This window comes from Haemorhous mexicanus, chromosome 3 (genome assembly GCF_027477595.1).
Source record: "Haemorhous mexicanus isolate bHaeMex1 chromosome 3, bHaeMex1.pri, whole genome shotgun sequence".
NCBI lineage: Eukaryota > Metazoa > Chordata > Aves > Passeriformes > Fringillidae > Haemorhous > Haemorhous mexicanus.
The window spans coordinates 88,715,464-88,739,703 of record NC_082343.1 but is presented as its reverse complement, the minus strand read 5'-3'; the positions used below and the strand labels follow the sequence as shown (position 1 = coordinate 88,739,703).

The window sequence follows — 24,240 nt, the reverse complement described above, 5'->3', positions numbered from 1 at the left end:
AGATTTTTAGCTTTTTCTTATATTCATAGCTTTGTAGATTTTTATTTATTGCTGTATGGTTTCTAGTACTTTTCTTGCAGTTTCTCAAATTTTAGAATAATAAGACAGCTCTTTCTAACACATTCTTGAAATTCTGTTCAGTCTTATTATTAGGAAGAGAATTTCTGACAAGAATATCTGGTTCTCCACCAGAACTTAAGAGATATAACAAATAGGGCAAAGAAGCTCCTGTACCAACTCCAAGGGGCTGATTCAGGGTCAGTTATTGGGGCAACTGATCTCCTATTGCATGTACCTGCTAGATATACTAAATAATTAACCTCATAAAAATTGTAGCAATCCTTTAACACACGTGCTGGTAGCCATTTCTGTGCACCTGAAAGCTTTCATTAAAGATCTGCTTTTTATCAGTTGCAAGTTTTTGTCTTTTGATTTCTGGCAACATAACAGCCCATGCATATTTTTGAAAATCAGAGTTTTTATAGGAAAGGCATATAGAGCATGGCACCAAGGGGTAGGTTAGGCAGAAGAAATCACACAGAGCAGATGGTAGCCACAGTGCTTAACGCACTGTTGGAAGGTGCCCAGTGACTCTAGTTATGAGTGACAGAAGAACCTATAGAGGATAATGACTTTGTCAAGTGCCAGCAATTTATTACATGGTATTCCTGAGAACAGCTGAGGTGAATTAGTAGCTATTTACTATTCCTTCTGACATCCCTGAGATCCTGTGTAGTGCTGCTGAGGTTGCTGGTGCCTTTTGGGTCCATGTGAACTTGTTCAAAGCTAACCCAAAGCCAACTGGCAGGGTTAGCATAGCACCAAATCCTCGCCAATCAACCACCCAGCAGGTATATCAGCTTATGCTTGCTGCTACACTAACCATCACTTGGGTTTTGTCAGCTTGGAGTGTGACCAGAACAAAAAATGTTAACACACAAACAGCTTTACAAAGAAGGTACACCAGGTGTTACAGCAGTACCAGGTAAACATGCCTCACTCCACCTACTCCAAGCAAAGGAAAGGTTATAAGGAGTGTGCCTTCCATGCACTCTTTCATCTGACAAAGCCAGTATATATGACAAGATATTTGTATGCTTGTGTGCAGCCTACATCTATGCCTATGTGCATCACAATTTAGCTCTGCAAAACGTACTTCAAGTTGGATTATTTTTCATTTTAAAAAAAACCCATTGAGCACTTTCATGAAAATAATGCTGCAAAGTGAATTTTGGCTGAACTCATAGAGGTTATTCTTCTATTGCCTGTCCTCAATTTTATCTTCCACTAGGGACAGGTGAGATAAACAAAGCAGATTATTGATGACAAATACTTTGGATGTATTTTGGAAATGAAGTTATCTTTTTTTTTTACTCCCAGAGAACAGCCTGGCCCTGTAGGATTGGTATCTCATGCACAGAAGGGGAAACAAATTAATTTTTACTCAATAGAAGGCTACTTTTTTCTACCAATGAGCACATCAGAATTACTGTTACTGTTTAATGAACTTCTGATGATCAGGTAGCAGCCATTTTCAACATGATCTTCTGTTGATAAAAAGTGCATAAGTACTCCAGGGTCATGGTTTGCATCTGCCATCTTCTCTTGAACCATCGCTGTCCACATCCAATCACCTGCAACGTCCAAGAAAACACTGATCAAAGCACAGAGCAAGTTTAGACAGTCTTGGCAACCCTACTATTCTGTATGTGCAAACTCAGTAATACAGCTTATTGTAGTTGGGACCCAGGTAGGAGTGGTTTCAAACCACAATTTAAGATTTTTGTTATGGTTATTTGGGCGATCTTCTGAAGGGAACATTCCACAGAATGATGGCATGTAAGAGAAAATCTAATCACCAGCTGAAATGCATAAAATTATTACAGTTCTTAACACAAAAAAACCCATAGTTGAGAGTCAGAAAATAAAAAAGGAATTTTTCTTTTAAAAATACAAAATCTTAATGAAAAAAATGTATTAGAAGTAACAGAGTATCGTTTTTTTTAAAAAAGAAAATTTCTGCAGACAATGTTTCAGACTTCACACAAGAAGCTTGTTAACAGGCAGTTTTATTTATTTTAGTACAACTTGCTTTGATCACTTACTTTCAGATAATTATTTTTACAGTTAATCAGCATCTCTGTCTCCTGTTTTGACTTAAAAGGTGCCTATCACCTCTGCATTTGAGTAGAAAAGATTGCTGTTATTTTTATTGAAAGCATGACCTTTTCTATTACTACCCCAGATACTAAGTCCATAGCATCTTTCCTGTTAACTGAGCACATACAGTTTGAAACATTCTACACTACTTGGTTGTGATGTCAATGAATGGAATTAGAGCTCTTTAGCATCACCTTTCCCTTCTCTGGACAAAGTTACTTTCTTTACTTCATTATATCCTGTGAGAAGTTACCTCAAGCCTGTGAGAACAATTTTAATCTCAACTCTTCACTGCTCTTTGGTGGTATTTCACTGACCATTAGCAAGCTGGTACCATGAGATGGCTGCTCAAAAGACTGTGGACTTTCAAAATTCAGCTTTTAATTAACAGGTATTTTTCTCTCAAATCATACTGACAGCAGTCTCTGAGAATGGATGTGGAAAGGAGTTCCTCTAATACTGAAACTCATGCTCCCTTTAATGCAAGATTAAGGCATGCTAACCAAGGAACCTACAGACCATTCTCTTTCTTATCTAAAAAAAGGAGGAGCTGACTTCACAAAGGTATTAAAAGACTACACATATATATACATGTCCACTAAAGAACAATGTCCAGATTTTGTTTTGACTGTAAATGTAGTGCCTGTGAACCAAAAGATCATTCAGAAAGACAAAATCAACTGTCATTCTCCTCCAGCAAAAACTGGAGATCTTCATTCTTCTCTGTCAGTCCACTTTCTTCATTCTTAGAATCCCTTCCTTTCAGATGCAAGAGCTTCATCAACAGACTTAATATGCTTCTCCCCAGCATAAATGCCATAATGCAGGTTGTCATCCTTTACAGTAGCCCAGGACATTTGCTTGGTGGAGAACCTTGCTGCCCACTCTCCTGCCTTGTTGACAACAATGACACCCCCCAAACCCCCAACTCGTGTCTTCATGTAGTCTAATGCAGTGTCCGCTGCTACCTCTGGTGACATTCCTGAAAAGAAAAACAGAATCACTTCATAGGACCTTTCCTGACAGTTTTAAAATTCTCTTCAAATTTCACCCCTCCCCATGGAACCAGTTAAATCTAACCTCTCTTTCAACTAAATTGGCAAGAAATTTCCAGTCTAACAAAGGATGCATTTTTGGAAAGGCTCTGGACAGTTGTGAAGAGCTGCTATGGCGTGGTACTGCCCAAGTATTTAGTTACATAGCTTCCAATTTTGATTCAGTTTCAGAATTAGTTAATTTGTTTAATACAAACTAACTCACAAACTTTATGTTCAAGCTGCACCATTTCTTATGCTATCATGCAACTAGAAAAAAAAGTCAATCTGCAAGATTTTCATCGAAGGTTCATGACAAGCTAGATCTAAAGCATTTACAATTTGAAAAAAACACACATCAAAACAATCAAAAATTTCAGTCATCATCTCTCTTCTAGTTCCACTGGCTGCAACAGAGCTCAAGGCACGTACTACACATTGTCATAATTTATCAAAAGCAGACATCAGCATGACTCTTCCTGAAACTTCTGAAACCATCAGGTAAAATGAGGTCTCAATGTACTAGACATCAGACAAAGGACCTGCAATGCAACTTTAACTTTTCTCTACGTGATTTGTATTAACAGGAATATTTTCTAAATAAATCAAATTTAATAAGTACATCATACACACAGGCCTGTAATAGCTGCAAAATATTTGTTCACTACAAGTTTAAATATACATTCAGGAATGCAGTTGGCCTGGCCTAATTACCCTAAGATATAAACCCTCAGTAATGTTACGCAGCTTAGGTTATAGAACAAAACCTGACCTTCATGCCTTCCCTGCAAATTTTGAGTTAAAACCAAATAAAACCAGCAGAGTCAGAATTATTCACAGCACTGGTGACTGACAGGATAAAGCTCCTTACTCTGACGCACGGGTGACACTGTGACTATTCAAGTCAGTGGCACTGTCTTCAAAGGGTCAGTATTTCACTGTTTGATTTTTCACCAAGACAACAGCTGCCACCATAAGACTGAAATTCCAACAGCTGTTAAGACTGGCAAAGCAATTCGCTCCTGAAATACAGAAGTAAATTTTGCAGCATTTGTCCAAAAGAGGATATTTAGTATGCGAATTACGAAATAGTTGAACAGAATTATGAGGACTCTGCAGTTGTTCTTACACATGCAACTTCAGCTAACTATTCAAGGACTCAAAAAGCTATAACAACTTAAGGGTTTGTTTTCAGTGCCTTCATGGAAATATGTTGGGAGGAGGGGCTGGGGGGAATCTAATTGCTGACGTGTTTGCCTGGCAGCTGAGTTATACTTCTGGGCAGGATGAATGAAGGTAAAGCAAGCATGGACAGGGTGAACAAGTGCAAACAAACTAGACATGAATACATGTGGGTTAATTTTCTTCTTCTTTTTTTCCAATAAACTTTTTAATTTGAGCCTCATTTGCCTTTCAAATTGATTAATCACAAGCCAGATAACTGCTATCAATGCATAAGTCTTGCAATGCAGTTAACTTCAAGACAGAGAAGAAACTGGTTTATACAGTTTAGACAAGAGCTTAGAAAGCTGTTAACAAATTGAATACTTAATAGACGTAATTTAGAGAGTAAAGGGAGAGCATAACATGGTAAGAGCTTTGGGAAATAATCTGTAGGTTGTATTTTATGCTGAAACTGTCACATCAGCTATGAGATTTAGAGGAATGCACCCATTATATGCAAACAGCCCTATAAAGCACAACAAAAATATTCAACACAACAGCTGTTACTTGTCTCTCTACTTACTGCTTCTCCAATGAAATTGTAAATTGAATGTTTTCCAACTATTTCCACTTTGGTCGATCTCAAAGCAAGTTACACTGTACTGCCCCAAAGCTATTTCATTTCTAAAAATAATGGTGATATCTATATTAATGATTCTTGAACTGCATGCAACACAAGTATGTTGTCTGGCTATGTTTACAGGCTGTAACATAATCAAGGGTTTAGATGACAGACGAAGTCATGAAGGTAAAGCTACAAAGGCTCATCCCACAGTCAGATTGTATTACAGTCACATTAGACATACTGTGTCAGCTGTTTACCACATACCCACCAGTATGTTTAGTACATTTTCCAAAACAAAATGTAAATTGAAATCATGGTTAAAAAGTCTTAAAATAATTTCTGTTGCTGTAATCAGAGTTGTTACAATAATGACCTTTACAGTTTATTAGAAAGGCAATATACTATTTCAGCTCTAAGTATCTGTTTCTAGCTCTCCCTTACTGCTCCCTTAAATGTATCTTATTTTTACTTGTTTTCTTTTTCTTTCTCACAGAATTTTAGTTTATAATTGGGAAAAATTATTAAAGAGAACTTCTGTTAAACAAAGTATAGAGTAATGTCTTTCAATGTACACTGATCTAAAGTATGATTCAGTATCAGGCAGCAGAGATAATTCTGTTTACTTCAGCTATTTTAGCTTTATTAATAATTTAATACTTTTTTTTGTTTCTAAAGTTTTTGTTTTAACCCATCCACACACCCCTTGGAGCAACCCTTCTGACAGTTGTTCTAGGATGACAGTTTATACACTGAAACCTGTGATTAGGCAATGTTTCCTATCCTCCTTACTTCAGATTACAGCAAGTTTGGAATATACCTTGCTCCATGTGATAGAGAATCAGTCGGGCTAAGACCACTTTCATAATGCTCTCCCCATGTCCTGTGGTTGAAGTGGCACCAGAATGGTTGTCAGCATAACCTCCACTTCCTTTTCAAAGGGAAAAAAAAAAAAAAGAAGGCAAGATTCTGTAATATGATTTAAAAGTCCTGCATTGTTTAAAATAGGTACCAAACATTTCTTCCTTTAGGTCCATTAGCTCCATGCATTTCTGAGAGCAAAGTGTCAGAAAAGCTACCTTCTCAATTCTGCCACAATATGAAAAGTAAAATATATGAAAGAGATGAACAACAGTTGGAGCAAGTCAGTTGCCAAGTTGAGAGAGAAGAGTAGTGATCTGTTTGTGTACAAGAGGCAGAAGCAGGCCAACACTCCACAGGAATGAGCAAAAATATTTTCCAGAACAGCAAGGTGGGGGGTATACTGAAGATCAGCAAGATAGGGCCAGGATGCAGAAGGCCAGGTCATATCAATTGAGAAGATATGAAGGAAGATCTAGTGAGGACATTTGTGAGCTGACTAGTTTGAGAGGAACTTACCCTCCACAGCACGTAAGAGATTTGAAGAGCATGAGCTCTAGTAAAATTTCAAAGCACCCCTGAAGAATCTTCGAAGTCCTCACCACAAGCAGAGTGTTTCTTCTGTTGAACTCCCCTTCCCTCCCTTTTTTTTTTTTCCCCTCCCATCCTTGTTTTGCTGGCACATTCCACACCCTGTTCTCTACCAAGCTTCTGCTTGCTCATTACCCATATTTCTAGCACATCTCCTAAGAAAAATATTTCCCAGGAGCTAGGAAGAAACATACCACAGCATTATAAACAAGGTAGTGGGGGAGGGGAAAGAGGCCTTAGAAGAGGAATGAAAGTTTCTTCTCTTCTGTGCTTTCTTGATCAGACCCTTTTAATGGACTCTGAGTAACTGCCATATTAAGTCAATGCCCCCTTACCAAAGACTCTGATGTTTAAATGCACAGCTGACATTTCTGTATCAAATCCTGAAGACGCCTAGCAAGACCAAAAGTTGCAAACAATATGCTCCAAAGTGCCCAGTTTCACTTCTCCTTCACAAACCCATGTCCCAGACTATAACAACGCTGAACATAATCTACACAGGAGGAGGGTATTTGCAGTCAGAAGGCTGCAGCCAGACACAAAACTGAAAACTACAGTCAAAACCCAGAGGATACCAAAATGTCAGCAACTTTGCATGCAAAAGAAAGACAGTTTTATAATCATTGTATACTGCCAACAGCAATGCTATTTGAGTTTGGAACATGTTTTACTAAAAATAATTGTTTTCCAAATCCCAGCTGTATGGTAGAACCTTGAAGCAATCAATTGGCAAGTCTGCAGAAAGGATTTCAAGTGTCTCTTTATACTTGGATAAGAAATCTCTTAAAATATTTCCTTTATTCCACACCACATCAATTAGGTTCTGAGACAGTCTTATCAGGGCTCTCTTAAAAACAAGAATTTACTCAAAGTTGCGAGTCACTTTGTAATTCTTGCTCACTGATATAACAAATAGTAATTGCAATTACACCTACTTCCTTAAGTATTGAGGAAACAGCAGGCTACAGTTTTTGACTTAGTGGAAAGAAGAGTCATAAAAAAGGAGCACTTTATCAGAATCATCAGAAAGGAAACACAGGTGTTAGCAATGAAGAAAGGACAGAAAAAACAAACTCCCATCCCAGTTTTCCAATTCTTTCTTGCATATCTCCAAGCTGTAAGGAGCTTTAGCTTTGATAGATTTGAATGTTAGACCTCCTTTTTAGATGGACTAGTATTTGTGTTTTGTTTCACTGATGAAGAGGAGAATTGCAATACTTTTTTTTTTCTTTCTTTAAATGAGACACCCCCAAAAAGTGAAAGGCAAGATCCCACACCCCATACCTATGCATGCTGTGTCACCAACACGGCCAATCATTTTATTAGAGAGTCCTCCCGTGGATGTTGCACAAGCTACATTGCCTTCACTGTCTATAGCAACAGCACCGACTGTTCCAAGGTCTCTGCCAAGAAAAACAGTTAATAAAATTAGACAGAATTAAAGCATACCTGCCAAAGCACGTTGCCTTTATTTCCCAGGTAGCTTTAAAGAAGATTTCTACAACAGAATTACTACTCACCATAAAGCTGTTTTTGCCATGCTTCTCATTACAAAAATAACAAGAAATATGCAATAATTCTCACAAGCTTTGTATTTAATAGAGTAGAAAACACTTTTTTTTTAAATCTTTCCCCCATGACTTGTTTACTTTCATAGCATGGAAACTTGGGGAGGAAAAAAACCCACAAAACAAAAGCACACAGGGCAGAAATACTTCTAGGCATTATAGTTCTGGAGTGGTTTTTTGGCTGACACACAAACTGACACACAACTTTCCCCTAAATGGCAACTCGAAGATGCAACAATTGGCTCCACTGTTTCAACAGGAGGTTAACCGGAATTATTAATGACAATGCACGTAAATGAGTGAATACAGAAAAGGACAGTAATGTTATGCATGCACTGAATCATTTCCTTCCTGTTCCTCCTCTTTCCTTTTCCTTACTCCCCTTAATGTTTGAATGCTATAAAAAAAAAGAAAAAGCTTATTTATTTTCCTTTCAACTAGTATTGCTCACAATGCATCATTAAGACATACTTTAGTCTTTGTACTCCTTCGCTACGTAATCTTGAGGTTTAAATCAGCTGGCCAGTAGACTCTGCTGAAACTGCACATTGGTTTAAAAATCTTCAGGCACTGAAGAAAACAGAAGTCTCAACTATATCTTTATTTCTTCAACACAGAAAAGACATATACAATAGCCTGCTCAAAATAGACACGTGTAGATGTGTATGGAAAAAAAAAGCCTGTCGTGACTTATTGTAACAGTTGCTGCACTGAGAAGTGAGACATTATTGAGAAGCAACAGTTTAAATACCCGTATATTCCAGTCTTAGCAATTCACACAGGAACAAAAACTACTATGTGACTAGGAGAAGTATACCAAACCCCAAAAATTATCTAAATCCCTCCACTCAGGAAAATAATTTGTAACAATCCTTCAAGGAACTACCCAACAGGCAACTGGAAAAGGAATACCTTCTGAATTTGCCTAGGCACTGGTGAGGGTTTCTCTATAGTTGTGCAAAATCTCAGCTAATTAAGTCAAAGTCTTTGTGTACCTTGAAACCCACAGCCAGTTTCTCAGAGACCCAACTTCCTGTTCCCTCCTGCTTATGTAAAATATCACACTGTCAGTCCCTACACTTCATTCACAGCAATTCAAAGCTGACTGATGAATCACAGGCCTTATAGGCTGCTCTGACATTTATGTAGAGACGGACCTCATCTCAAACTGATATGATAGTGCAGATGGGCTTCCCACCCATCCATCTGTTAGAAGTGATTTGCTGAAAAGAACATTAGTAAATTCAGTACTCCCTTGCACATTCATGTAGCACCCTTCAACCAACTAAAGTTAGATCCTCCTGAGAAACTAAGAAAGATGTATCCAGAGGTATATTTTCTTAGATAAGTATTTACTTTAAGCAACTGTGAAAATAAAAGTACACAGATGACACACGCAGTAATTACCTGTTTTGGTATGAGAGCACAACTGGCAATAAATAACAAAGTGAATGTGTCCAACACACCTCATCTGCAGTGGAGCAAATAGACAACTACACTTGATTTCTTACAGTCCCTTTTCTACTGCTTCAGTGTAACCCTTCCTTTGATCATCTTCAGAACAAAGAAGATACAAATAAACTTTTTTCTGCATGGCTAGTTGACTCCAAAACATTAACCAAGAAGATAAAACTGCTATCAAATTATAACCATCTCACTATTTTTAGTTATTGACAGTAGCAAGAACCTCAACAAGTACCTGTGGTGTATCAGAGGACGCTATTAGGGATTTTTTCAATCAAGAATTATTCCTATATACTGCATATACTGTGATACAGAATGTATTATTTGGGTTTGTTATTTCCTTTTGTCTAAATCTTTCATTATCCAATACCCATGAAGTGATATGTATTTACACTATCCCAGTTTAACTAACAAGTTACTTGCTAGTTTGTCTCTCAGCCCTGCATCAGTAGTGGAGTTTTCTGTTTATTGTTAGGGTCCTTGTTAGTTAATACCTCCTCAAGTTACTCTAGCCTAGCAGTGTGATTCACAGTGGGGCTAGGAGCTCATTTACTACCTTGCAGCCAGACTCAACAGCCTTTCTGTAGGATTCGCAGGCAAACTCCAGTAATTCTTAACAAGGGTATGGCCAGATTCTCTGCAGTGTGCACATAAATCAAATCACGCCTTGTTCTCGGCAAAAGGTGTGCAAGATGGAATGTTCCACACACAGTGGAATCCTAAGCTTTCAGCATAAATCAATGCAAGCCTCTAACCAGCAGAGGAGAAAGGTATCTCTTATGGAGACACCAGATTTTACCTGCAAAGCCTATGAAACCCCAGGGTTTCCAACACTGTGAGGATCAGGGGATTGGAAGTAAAATACACACCAACCTTCAAATTCCCAGTATGATCTGGTATTATGTTGCCTCTGACTAATACTACTTCACCTTCTGTCTGTTCGCCTCAGGCAAGTTTCTGCATAATCACTGTGGACATAATAGGGAAAAAGAACATTCCACGTGTGATACAGAGTGAAATGGGTTTGCATTAAAAAAGACCTGTTTTCAACTTTGTGAATTTGTGCTGATGTTTTGGTTTTCAGAAAAAGAACAGCATGGCCAAGACAAGAAAAAGTCTTTAGCCTTTCAGAAATAAACAAGCATTTTACTATCAGATATTCCAGAAGAAGTCCATGCTGAAACTGAAGATGCCTGACTGTTTACAGGAAAAAATAAAGGTATAAAAAGGTAAAAATGAAGCAGTTATGAGGAATGAATGAATGAATGAATGAATGAATGAATGAATGAATGAATGAATGAATACTTAAATGCCATGCTATTCTAACTGGTATGTTCAAGAGACAAAGAAACAGTGGTGGCTACACCATCTTCAAAATTCTTCACAATCAATGATAATACCACACAGTCCTTGGACAGACTACAGATCAAGAGATAACTTCTGTTGGATACAGAACAAACTATGACCAAGCAAGACCTTAGAGTCAAGGAACAACATCGCTTTGTTTACAAGACCATAGTCATGCATGTCTCATTACTTTGTTTTTCCTTCCAACAATTTACTGAAAGTAACATACAAGTTGTAATTTATAGCCTCATTTCATGGACTTTAATTAATGTGCTCACAGAAGAAATTTCCTCCTTCTGATCTACAAATTCAGCTCTGCTCCTGCCATTACTCCTGTTTCACAAAACAGATGAACAGCACATAATACAGCATTTATGTAATGTAACACAGTGTTTTCCTGCACCACAATCATGGATGTACAAATGGAAGCTTAAAACAATTAAGTGATTATGCCTACCTCAAAAGCACAGAAATCATTCTTGACACCTGATGTTTTTCATTCTTTTACTGTCCGTCTCACCTTCCCCTCTACTTTATATGAGACTGCCTTGTTTTCCAAATGATGTTCATGTTGCTGTTGGGCATCCAGCATCATCTCTCTTCCCACCCATCACTAAACTTGGTCATTTTTTTTCATTCCTTTTCATAACCAACAGCCACAATCACCACTCAGAAGGAATTACTGGTCAAACTCTGATGTTGTTTAACTGTCTAATCCAATTTAAAAACAAATCTGATCATCTACTTAATACTTAACCAAGATCACCTTTCTTAGGTTTTTGGGGCTTTTTTTAATTAACTTGTTTTAGTATGTGCACTGATTTTTTAAAACCAGTTCCTCCACAGAAAAAGCTATACAAAATAATACCTGCTGTTTGTTAAAGCTATTCTATGCACTTCTGTAACTGATGATTTTAAGAGCAGTAATAACTTCTAACTTTGTTCCCCAATAAAGCCACAAAAGCTATGCTATTGTCAAAATGACCAATAATCTTCTTAAGTAGCAACAAGTTTCATCAAGTTTGTTCCAGTCATTTATGTTTAACCAAATTCATTGAAAGCTTGATTTTCTACTGCTTTCAAGGAAGACATACTGTAAAGACTGTATCAAGCCACATAACATTTGGAATAGAGGCCTTTGAGGTTTGTGTTTATTTGTTTGGGGTTTTGTTTTTCTTGGTCATTTTGTTCATTTGGGGGTTTTTGGCTTCTTTTGAGTTTTTTGTAACCAGATAGCCCACAGTAAATTACCCAAATTTGAAAATAAAATATATTTTACCTACTTCTGAAACTCTTCAGGGTTGGAATCTGGCTCAAGGTTCTTCTTCCATCTCTCCCGGGATCTCTCAGTTATGAGTTTCTCCCCTGGAATTTCAGGAATACCCATGGCCTGAGCAAACAGGTGTGCACCGTGGTCAGTCAGCAGCATGTGCTTCGTCTGCAGAAAGACAAGAGATTCATTGAAAATTCTCATTTTGTCTTGTACTGAGCAGTTTTGTATAACTGTTTTTTTTTTTTTAGAAGTATCCACAAAAAGAAAATTACAAATTTTATTTTAAAATTTTCTAAACTTCTGTCCATATCCCCTTCCACTATAGCTGAAGACGCTTTCAGTTCTCCAAACCACCAAGTTTAACTATCAATAAGAAAGAACCGTTTATCTATTTAACTTACTTTAACTTAACTATTTAACACTTACTATAATCAGAGAAGGAAAATTGGTAAATTTGTTCTTTAGCTAATTTGCATGCAACTGTTTTGTACTGTTTCAAATGAATCACCAAATTACTACATAACTAACTGTTTTGTCCCATTAACTAAGAGATTTAGAAGGCTTTTATTCAAAAGAATGCTAAATAAATTCCTGTTTAAAGGCATTACACCTAGTAAAATAAAATACAAATGCAAATAGCATACCACTAAAATGTTCCTTATCATCAACTGAACAATTTCATTTGAAATATTTCCTTCAACAAGCTGCTATTCTTATTAACTCAGAGGATCAAATTTAAGAGCAGAATACTTTCTAATGGGTTTGACCAATAAATGTTTACTCTCTTCTAACAATACTTGAAAGTTCTATTTTGATTTCTTTACTTACAAAGCACTCCAAATCAGATTTTAATTCAACAACCTTACTTAATTCCATGCTTTAAAGTCTGTAGACCTTGGTTAATTCATATTTTAGAGAAATTTGCCAGATAAATTTGTTTAATTAATCCTTATACTTTAGTAGTAGCTCTGAAATCTGATTTTTTGTTTTGTTTTGTTTTAATGTGTCAAAAAGTAAGCAGCAGTTTCTTGCACAATTACACAGCTGTCAATTGCTCATCAGAGCCTGGGTAGGTTTTAGAGAGGTGGTGATCTGACTATACAGCACAGAACAATTTCAGAGCAGAGGACTTAACTTAGAGCAAGCCTTTCTGTCCCTGCAGCAGCACAGCACACCAGATCAGCTGAGGTCCAAACACAATCATGATGCTGGGGGCAGCAGGCCTGCAGAGCCTTGCAAAGCACCCACACGGCACAATGCCAACTCTCAGCCAGAAGTAAGGACAGCAGAGTTTGAGTATTTCTGTACCATGCTACATTCTGGAGGACATTTACAGTCTCAAAGCTTCAGGTTAAGACGTTGCAGACCATCACCTGCTGTTGATTTCTAAGGCAATGACAAGTAGTCACTACCATGACCAAAGCATAGCACTGCATTGTTTTAAAGGATTCCAGACAAACCTCTTCCCAAGTCAGAGACACTGATCTCTGCTTAAGCCTATTACAGCCACTGCATTAAGCCCTTTGGACAGGGACAGAGGACTACACTTTAGAAACATTTTTGATGTTGCAGCCCCAACATCAAACATTTTTGAAAATTTAAATGCCTTTTTAATTAATCTTTAATTCAGGAGAGCATTACTTTAGGAAATACTAAGGGTGACAAGAAGAAGCCCCCTGTATACATGAAAGCAGACATTGGGCTTTCATGCTGAGTGCTGTTCCCATATTACCAGACAATGCAAGACCAACCTACTTCTAACAAAATTAATGAGTAGTGTTCTTCAACTTGAAAGCCAACTTCTTTGTGCAATACTGCCCCCCTCTGCCAGTACCACTAACCCACGAGAAGCACACAATACGATATTCAAAATAGTTTTGTTTTTTATTTGTGGGTGTGGGTTGGGGTTTTTTTGTTGTTTGGTGGGTTTTTGTAGGAAATATGAAATTTTCTTTAGTCTTGATCTGTACCAGAAGGTAGTGTCCTCTATCCCTTGCTTTCTTCAGCAACTAAGATTATATCATCCTTTAAACAGGTTTAAAAAAGATAAAGTTTTATTATAAAAAAAATAAGTTATTTCTAAAATTTTTTTCATAGGATTCCATCCCATATGCAAATTTGCATAACATATGCATCTTCCTAGGCTACACAAACAAGAAATACTAGCATATTGATAAATAAACTTCTACGATAGGACTTTGTGTTTGGGGTTTTTTTTTTCCTTCTTTTTCAGTCCTCAGTGAAAAGATGTCTTAAGGTGATTTTTATCATTCTCTTCAGCAGATGTTGTCAATCAAAAGAACTAGTAGAACACTGTCAAACAAGGCAAAAGCACATTTTTCTGTCTCATTCTTCTAGTTTCATTAATATGTTTGCTAATATAAAGTGCCTACATTTCTGGAAGACATTTACATAATGTAATCCAAAAGGACAAGAAAAGGGTTCAAGAGATCTTACAAATAAGAAACAAATGCTGCCACTCTTAGTTGATTTCAGTGGAAATGGGGAAAATACCCCAAATTTCTGCTGGGCCTGAAGTTCAGACCATCACAATTCTTCATTTAACAATTCTGGCAGCCCAGAACACAGGAAAGAAATCTGGCCCTTTGCCTCAAGAAGTCTGTGTTCTAAGCTATATTCTCTTTTGCCTAATGTAAAGTCCTGCACAATAAGAGGAGGGGAAAACATACACAGCTTACATACACCAATGCATTAGTGCTCTAATTTTCACGAGAAGCCCACATAATGAAATTTTGGAGCTGAGAAGGGTTACATGCCCCAAATTAAAAAAAAAAACAAACAAAAAAACAAAAAAAAACCCACAATGTATCATTCTATTTATGTTCAATACAAAAGGAATAATTCAACAGAAATTTAAGTGCTTTTTCAAGGATGTGTTACATTAGTAAACGTCCTAAAATTCTTCCACCTCTAGAAACTCCTGTGAACAACAGTACAGTAAATAATGAATGGAAATTATTCTGCTCTCTCCTTTTTTCTTCTCCATGAATTTGGACAAGTTTAAGCCCAGTGGGAAAGCGACAGCCAAAAAAGACAAATGTGTTGCAACAACCTAGAGGAGCCATTCTGGCCACCAGATGGAGCCCACACTGTTCCATAATAGGATGGAAATACAATTACAAGTAGATGTACAGGGTGGTTTTTTTTTTTTGGAAGCTGCATGTTTCAAAATTCTTTATGGCACTGAGGCACTCAAAAAACCACTGGGAATTACACCTACAGACTTAAGACCCCAGGAAAATTACTCTTATTACCCCCCAAATCACACAGTTAAAAAAGCTTTTTAATCAAGCACAGTACAACAAAACACACTATGAAATGTCCTGCGAAATACCCTGGGTTGGTGTCCCAAAATTCCTGTCCAAGATGAACAGATGGGCAACAACAAGCAGAAGAGCAACATCAGCTGGTATTCCCATTTATGGGAGATGGAGAAACACAAACTCATCTCAAGATGCATCAAGCAATTTAGGCCCACATTTACATTTGAAATTTATCATCATACACAGATTTTTTTGGCAAAGAGTAATGCCTGTACCACAAAATGTCATGGTGTTAGGGCTAGACAATTATACTTGGTCCTGTACAGTGGAATTTTATAATTTCATTTCAAATTTAGCCTCAACACTTTTGAACAACAGAAGCACCATGCAATGACAAGAAAGACCTTGTAATAGACAAGACAGAAGAGAGAGCTTTCTGTTGGTTGGTTTGGAGTTTTCTGTTCAATTTTTAAAACACATTTTGCAAAGTTATATTCTCAAAATCCAACAGTGTAATTTTGACCTTATTCTTGTTGACTTAAACAGGATTTTTTTCACGGACAAGGCAACAAAGAAAATAAATCTGTGAGTCTGGAATAAGTAAACAATAGGCATTAAAATAAGCTCTCTACAGAAGAAAATAAAATACAACATTCACTTTAACATGCTAGAGATATCTCTCCCCTGACCCTTCATCTATATTCTCAGATTTTGTCTTGTGAAGCTATCTACCACCTATACTTATTTACTGATCTAATTAATAACAAAAAAAAATCTATATGAAGGAAAAAATCCTTATTCATCACAACTTTTAACATTTTTTGCTAGTAGACATACATTTCACTGAAGTATTTATATTCGATATGTTAGAGAAATGTTCTGATCTTAAAAGCAGAACTATCTTTCAATTAAGGACACAAGAAAATCTATCTGCTTTGGAGGCCATTGAGGACAAGACAAATGTCAATCATCTTTATAGATCACCAAAACAGGTTTTGTTCCCTCAAAAGCGACTTTGGAAGGCAAAAGAAACATAAGTCTTCCTTATTAATAAGTGTTTTTATAAATATGAACCTTTTCAACAATGGGGCAGCTGCACTAGTAGGATGAAAATGTAACTCCAAAGATAGGACAAACTTTTTGATTACTGTCACAGCCTTATAATAGTAAAGCAGACACAGACAGTAAAACAGAACAGATGCAGATCAGTTGCACGATATCTGAAAAATAAGAGAAGTCTGCTGTGGCAAATATTAAATGGACTTCTTAGTGGAGTAAGGTGGGATTGATCTTATATAGAAGGTCAAGTAATATTTTACTGCCATGATAAATTTGATTATCTTGGAAAATCTGTCAGCATCACATAGAGCTAATGTTATCTTCTACTGGTAGAAGACTACAACTGCACTGCTGCTACCACCTGATCAGGTCACAGTGGAGAAAACGACCCAGAACAACAAAGAAGTGCATTACATAGCAAAATATGTAACTGGGTCATTTAATTCAGTTCCATGAACATTAATTTCCATGAATTCAGTTCCAAAGTGAACAGTGTATTACCTAACTTTAATCTTACAAGATCAAGCACAACACTCAGTGACAACATAAAAGCTCTTCAAAAAACAAGTGAAAAACAACAAAAAAACCCCTTGAACACCAGCAGCGGAACTACAGGAGACCAACATGTATAGGTCAAGTTATGTTTCCTTAGAATGCTATTCTTTATAAATATTTCCCAAACCCCCTTAAGGTAAGTGCTTCATGGTCACGACCATAGTTTCCAAACACCCCAATCCATTTCTCCCTTCCTTGCTGCTTTAAAGCACTACACAAACACCATCACTGAGGTGTATCAATACACTGGATGAAGTTCAAAGGAAAAGAAAATGCTTCATACTCAAGTAGATAATCAGCATACCTTTTCCATAACAAGTCGAGCAAGTTTTATTGGGTTTGCTATGCTCTTAACTGCAGACACTGCCCCAGAGTCTAAATTTTTTCCATCCATGATAATGGCATCCATTTCTACTTCACCTTTTTCATTTAGAACAGATCCACAACCTAAAGACAAATAAAAAAAAAGTAGGGGGCAAGAGAAAAAGAAGAAAGTCATTAAGAGCTAACCACCCAGGTGATTCAATTATGAGCTCTCAGCAAGCAGCCTCTCTTTCCCACTTTGCTGACTTATTGAAAGTATCTCACAGATACAAAAAAACCAACAGAAACTCTGCTGAGTATAACCACAAAATCCAGCCACTAACAGAAATATCACAGAGTACAACATCTATTTTAAAAATGAGTTTTATTTTTTTATAAGATTAAAAACACACTTCCAATCCCATCCAAATTATATACTTGGTATTAAAGTTAGATGAACAAACCATCATGAACATAATTCTTTATTCCCCAGATCGTTTTTAAGTGTACTATTTTGCCTTTGCAATTCTTCCAAAGGAGGATACACCACCCAAAGAAATGGTATAGTGTTTGATCCTATCAATAGATGAACATCACACAGCACTCCAAGAAACTGCCAAAATTAATGGAGCAGAGTTAAGTGTCCCCTCACTACTGTAGCAAAAGCTTGAAATAACAAGTTCTTCCATTACCAAATAAAAACAGTATATAAAGTAATTTTATTAAATAAAAGTTAAGTAATAAAACATCAGGTAGCTATCATCTTCTATAATTATCAGTGCTATCACTAACCTAATTGAAAATTAATGACATACAAAATGAGACAATGCAAATGGGTGGTTTTTTAAATAATGCAAATAATTGTACCACAGAGGAATAATAGGTTGTAAGTCATCAAGTGCACAAGACTTGCTAATACAGATGGTGAAGACTAAGCCTGAAAAGTTAAAAAAAAAACCAAAACACGGCAGATGCACACAGTACCTCAGGTAAAAAGACCTGAGCATTGTATACAACTAATCCAGTAGGGGTTTTACTCCCTTCTGTTACACCAACGTTAAAGCAGTCCAGAAACCACTGTTAATAAGTGACATGAAACTTTTATACCAACGTACTTCAGACCTGAATATATGAAATTAAATCCCCTGTGACAAAAGGCAGCTAAAGCCTGTAATCCTCCTCTTGCAATCTCAAAAACTGTTCCTGCCACATACAGACACACCCCCCAAAAGTTATTTTTTACCTGTCTCCAACTAATTAAACTATTCCATAGTTAAGTCCTGCATCATTCACAATATGTTAACTTCTAGACTGATCTGTAAAGAGCTTACAGGTTAATTGCCTTGTGCCACCCACATGAACATCATTCTTCCAGCTTTTCCTTATGCTGGTAAGGAATTGTTTCCTCAGATAAACCCTGCCATGCTCTTTTAACTTCCTTGGACAGGGTAGGCTTTCTAACCCAAGATCACAAAGTTCCCACTAGAACTAGGGTACGCCTTTCCCAAGCATCAGTGACCAGAACTATGTTTCAGGGGAAACTCAACGAGGCCCCTTCATCACCACATTAAGAGTATTCCATGTCTACTGGACATTTCTCATGGGATACATTTTATGATTTTCTAAAATTTGCTGAGCAGAAAACAGTTGCAGACAGTTTCTGTAATCAAAGACAGCTTTCTAAACAAGTCTCCTTTTACAGTTGGTAAAGAGAGACCAGTAGGTACCCCTTAGAACAATTCATCCCACTTGCCATAGAGTCACAGAAAGGCCTGGGCTGGAAAGAACTTTAAAGATCACCTAGTGCCAACCCTTTTCCACAGGCAGGGATGCCACCCACTACATCAGGTTGCTCAGGGCCTGATCCAACCTGGCCTTGAACACTTGCAGGGATGGGGCATCCACAACTCCAGCTTTGAGAGCTGTACAGCCAACTTTTCTCATTCCACTAGTCACCAAGAAAGTCTGTAAACCACAGCAAAGCTAGTTAATGAACTTCAAGTGATCTCAGGTAGCGTGAAACCTTCCTTCTGTGGTTACAGGCTACCTTTTCACCTGCCTTCCAAAGCAACGGGTAAGGACTACCAGCCTCTGAGGCCATGGCATCCATTGGCAGCAGTGCTGAAAAAATAAAGTTTTTGGCTTCTTATTAAGCAAAAGATTGGGAAAACAGGAGACAGAAAAACAGAAGACAGAAAATCTAGGAGGAAACAAATAATCAACATGTCTGACATCAGCCTAATCACAGCTGGGATACTGAGAGGAATACTCCAACTCCCTCCATCTGTAGACAGACAGATGGAGGGAGGACAGACTGTCCTCTGTCCTGCAAAGGCTGCATAGGAAAGAGTGTACAAGGATCAGTAGAGTGTCAGTTCTTATACCTGGAGTACTCATGCCAGGCTGGTTCATACTGCTAGCCAAAGAGATCACACAGAAATATAACCACGCCGCAAGTAGAACTTGATGACTTTATTAAGCTGCACAAATCACTAAAATGGTAATTTTATACACTAGTGTAGCTTCTGAGCCCTTGCACCAAGCCTACATCAAGATGACCCTATACAGCAAGGCTACACCCTATCATGCAAAAAAGGATACAACTTGATTGTTCTGCCCATCTTCATTGTTGTCTTTTAGCAATGTCTGTTTGCCTAGAAAATATTACAGCAAAAAGGATTTTTATTCTTTTATGAAGATAAATACTATACACCGAGTTTTAAATTGCCACTCCAATCAGGGTCCTTTTCACATAGCTTTCAGCTCATTTTTGCCAGATCCTGAGAGCAACCTAATGAGCATTAACACAATTAGATAGATCTGTAAGTAACAGACTACTTGCCACTTAAATCATCGTAGTCAAACCTGAACAATGGGTGAAGGCTCAAGTCCAGTTAAGCAAAAGCTAAATGAGAGAATGCCAACCTGATGCTAACTATATAAAATACACTCTACACCTTCAAGTCCACTTCATAATTTCAGCTTGAATGCTCTAAAAATCAAAATGTTCAACCCAAGTCAATAACAAAACAATGAAAGTTTCATATTAAATAAAAGCTGCTCTTGACTGCAAGGTGAGACAGAACAAATGAACCTCTGCAAACTAACTGAGCACATAACTAATAACTATGTTACCTAAAATACTGAGCACCTACATTTCATTTCATGTTCTTTTCTGACATACCATGGTGGGAGAGGGGAAATATTTTTGCTGAAATTCATCAAAATAATAAACTTGAGGTCCTAAGAAGAGAAGAAAGTATTTTATTACTACCACTAACATTAATTCACATACTGATTAGGAAATCCAGTTACGAGCCCTTACTACACGAAGGTATAGATTTACGACTCATATACCATAATTGCATTGCTTCTCTAGTATTATTTAATTAATTAACTAATTGCAAGCATTAATGAATAGAAAACCCCCTAAAATCCCCAACACCAGTACTTCTGTGGCAATAGGTAAAGGTCAAGCACTCAGGATTAAACAATGCTGCAAAGTATATCCAAGAGCCTTAAAGAGACACATTAACTTGACACATATTCTGTAAGAGTCGTGTCTTAAAACTGGATATACATAGCACAGTAACAGAAGATTTACAGAAAAGTAAAACAACACTACACAAATTAAATGGCAGATACGTAACACTGAAGAATGGCAAAAGCATAACTCATCTTCCTAAGTGTACTATGAGAAACTACAGTACATTCCATGCTGAGAAGCCACCTATTTTGTGACACTAGTATTTACTCCACTGCAATGTACATAAATCTATAATAATGCAATAGTAATAGTACAAGCCAGGATTTTCAGAAGCATCCGGGCAAAACACTTGAAATATAATATGGCTCTAAGTCCACTTAATTCTTAGAACAATTACCTGCATTAAAATGAGGATCATCTTCCATTGACCGTACTGCCTCCTCAACTGCATCTACGGCACTGCCTCCCTGCTTCAGGAGAGCGTAACCTCGCAGCGCAGCTCTGACAACACCAGCACGGCATCCCTCTTCTCGTTCTTTGAAGATCCGGCCAGCTCCACCATGCACCACGATGACAGGCTTCATCCTGCCAAGTTCCTTCCCAGGCTTTCAGCTGTGCACACAGGTCAGTTGATGGGAAGGAGTAGTCTTTCACAAGTGGTTCTTTCTACAAGGACAGTGGCTGCAGGTTAGGTAACACATACACGTAGTCTGCTACAATTTCACCTTCTGGGAAGCCAAGTACTCCCACGGAAGAGGTCCTAATTCAGTCTGGATGAGGCCCCATGCAACTTGGTGCAACTCTGAGGCCAGCCCTGCTTTGAGGAAGGGTCTGGGTCAAGTGGCACAGCAAGGGTCCACTTCAGGCTAAGTTACTCTACAACCTGGTTGTTTAGTATGAATCCTCTCTGGAAATAATAAATTACATGGGAATAAGCATTTCAGTAACCCTTGAACCTGTCAACTGCTCTTTGTTTTAGATGGGTAGCCTGTTGTCAGAGTACAGTAAAATCACCAGCAATAAAGAAAGACAACTGACCTGACCCGAGTTAAAGGTTTACCCAGCTCAACCACCTGGATACCAGGCCTCTGACCTCTTGCTATACTTTGAACTTCGAGCAGGAGAACAAGGTTTTCATTCACAGGAGGCAGCCAACACCATGTTGTTACTGCTCATGGGCCTCCTGCGAGCAAAACCCATTGTTGCTAGTTGCGACACATCTTTGGTGATGCAAATCACGGGTTTTGCTTCCAGAAAAAGGCAAAGAAGCAGCAGCTAACTCATCTCCCACTGAAATCTGGGGCACCTCCCAGGGAAAACTCCCCTCGTGAAAAGTTTCCCGGGGACGGCTATTTTTGGAGGCTGTGAAGAACAGAATCCAGCAGCCTTTCCTCTCATCATAGAAGCAAACCCTTCCGACAGAGCCTCCCGCACTACTCCGGTCCCTCGCACTCCTGTGGCCCCAGGGGAGGGGGGCAGCAGGTGGGGACCAGAGGAAATCCCAGCCGGGGCCGCTGTGGGGCACATCATCCCGTAAGCGAGGCCGTTCAAGTTTTTATTTCAGCCAGCAGCTACGCTCTTCCCTTACTCAGCACAGGCTACCCTCGGCCGTAGACCCAGCCCTGCCGCACTCCATGGCCGCACCTCCGCTCACGGCGGGGCCGCCGCTCTCCCGCCCGCCCCCGGCGTTCCCGCGGAGTGCGGGGTCCGATCGCACCTGGAGCGCCCCGTCCTTGCAGTGACTCACGGACGCCCTGGGCGCGCTCCCGCGCCGCTGCCCCCAGCCTCCGTGGGCGCGCTCCCGTGCGAGGCGGGCGCAGGCCTAGGGACCTCTCGCCGGCAGCCGCCCTTAACAGACATGGCGCCCCCGGCGTGCCCGCACCGAACATGGCGGCCGCTGCCGCTCGCTACCCGCGGTCTCCGCCCTGCTCCGTCAGGGGTTGGTTCGACGCCGCTGGTCTTGCGGTGCCGAGTGCGAGTGGCGCCGCACCGCGCTCCTCCCGGTGTGCTTCCCCCTCAGGCGGCAGTGCTGCTGCCGCCGCCCTCTGCACGGCCACAGCCGCGCTGTCACACCAGCTCACCGCCTGCCACCGCTTGATTTCCCCTCGAGTGAAATTAGAAAAATGGCACTTCTCCCCAAAATCGATCCCCAGCAGCGCGTCCCGCGGGCCCGCCCTTCCCTGTGGTCGGGCCGGTTTTTCCCGTTCCCAAAGGTGGGGCTGTCTGTGGAGTTCTGTCGGCCGAAAGGTGCTGTAGGCCGAGGGAGCTTCGGTCTGTGGGGATCATCACATACATCCCCGGCAGGTTGGCACAGAGTACATTTTATATACATTTATATGTGTATGGATCCGTGAGGATAAGCTGTATGCGGCCACACTGTTCCCAAACTGATGGCAAAGACAAGAACTGAGCTTGATGTTTGTTTTATTTCTAATTATACGCTGCTGGTGGAACGAACAGTAGTTAACTAAAAGTAGAGCTGCTAAAGGTTCTTCCTGAAAAGTAAAAAAATAAGAGTTTATTAAAAAAAAACCCACCATAATTCTGAGCTCCCTTACCTGTGTAACTAGAAGTGTAAACAAACATTTCTCAGCATTTGTACCAACTACATGGCATGCGTCTGGCCTTCTCCCTTGACCATTCCTGCTTTGCTCGCTGCCTCTCTGCTCCGTGTCTCTGTGAGGTGCTGCAGTCCAGGCTGCAGGCAGACCGTGAATGCGTCCACTCAGGGCATCAAGGGGACGTGGCTGTGCAAAAGGGGCGAGGATTTATGGCAATGCAAAGTCACTCAATTTAAGATCTGTTTTGATCCTGAAGGTTTGTTGAAAACTAATTAGTGTGGTGTAATTAAAAGGAAATACTCCTGATGGTTTTTCTTTGTCATTAGTAGGCTTAAGACAGGCATTAAAATTCCTTACGTTAATTATTTGAGAGGGCTGCCTGTTTTTGTAGACTATTTCTCTTGTTTTCAGGTAGTGTCAAGACAGGAAACAAATACTATATAGATTAAACAGTTTAGAAGAATCATTTTGATTGTTTGCATGGACAGCTGAACACAAAATTTATATAGTAATTCTAAGTTGAAATTTTAATATTAGTCTAACATTATGATTCATCAAAACAAGGGTATCACTTGATGGAATAATCTGTTTCTACATCAGCTTTTTACCTTAAGCCCTCTTTGGCCGCTGCCTTTGTCATTATAGTAAAATCATTTATGTGCTTTTTAAAATGCTGTAAAGCTTCTCAGAGCAGACTGCAAAGCATCAGTATTGTATTTAGTTTTATGATTATTATTTAGTTTTTTAAAATTAGCACATTGAATTGCACATCAGGAACCTGTCCTAAAGCTATGTAAACTGGTAGAATAAGTTTTAAATAATTGCTCTAGAAATCTATTGATTTTGCTCTTGCTAATTTTCATAAGAGACCTTTGTGTAATATAATTGCCCAAGAAATAAATTTTAA

The 24,240-nt window shown here is 38.8% G+C and overlaps 1 protein-coding gene across 2 annotated transcripts; it reads right to left on the bottom strand.

Annotated features, from left to right (window-relative positions):
* Nucleotides 1-2,053: 2,053 nt before the first annotated feature.
* On the bottom strand, nucleotides 2,054-22,655 carry ASRGL1 (asparaginase and isoaspartyl peptidase 1). 2 transcript variants are annotated; one of them, XR_009485929.1, is made up of 8 exons: nucleotides 22,490-22,655; nucleotides 21,170-21,438; nucleotides 17,287-17,429; nucleotides 12,095-12,249; nucleotides 7,717-7,835; nucleotides 5,801-5,911; nucleotides 4,066-4,216; nucleotides 2,921-3,142 (listed from the first exon to the last, which is right to left on the bottom strand). XR_009485929.1 is itself a non-coding variant. In XM_059842639.1 (7 exons), exons 2-7 carry the CDS (start codon nucleotides 21,354-21,356, stop codon nucleotides 2,907-2,909), a joined length of 951 nt encoding a protein of 316 aa, XP_059698622.1. In that variant the 5' UTR covers nucleotides 21,357-21,438; nucleotides 22,490-22,652; the 3' UTR covers nucleotides 2,054-2,906. The 2 variants fall into 2 exon arrangements, 1 of the variants encoding a protein (XP_059698622.1); XM_059842639.1 differs by lacking the exon at nucleotides 4,066-4,216 and having other exon boundaries at nucleotides 2,054-3,142; nucleotides 22,490-22,652.
* Between the last annotated feature and the right edge of the window lie 1,585 nt (nucleotides 22,656-24,240).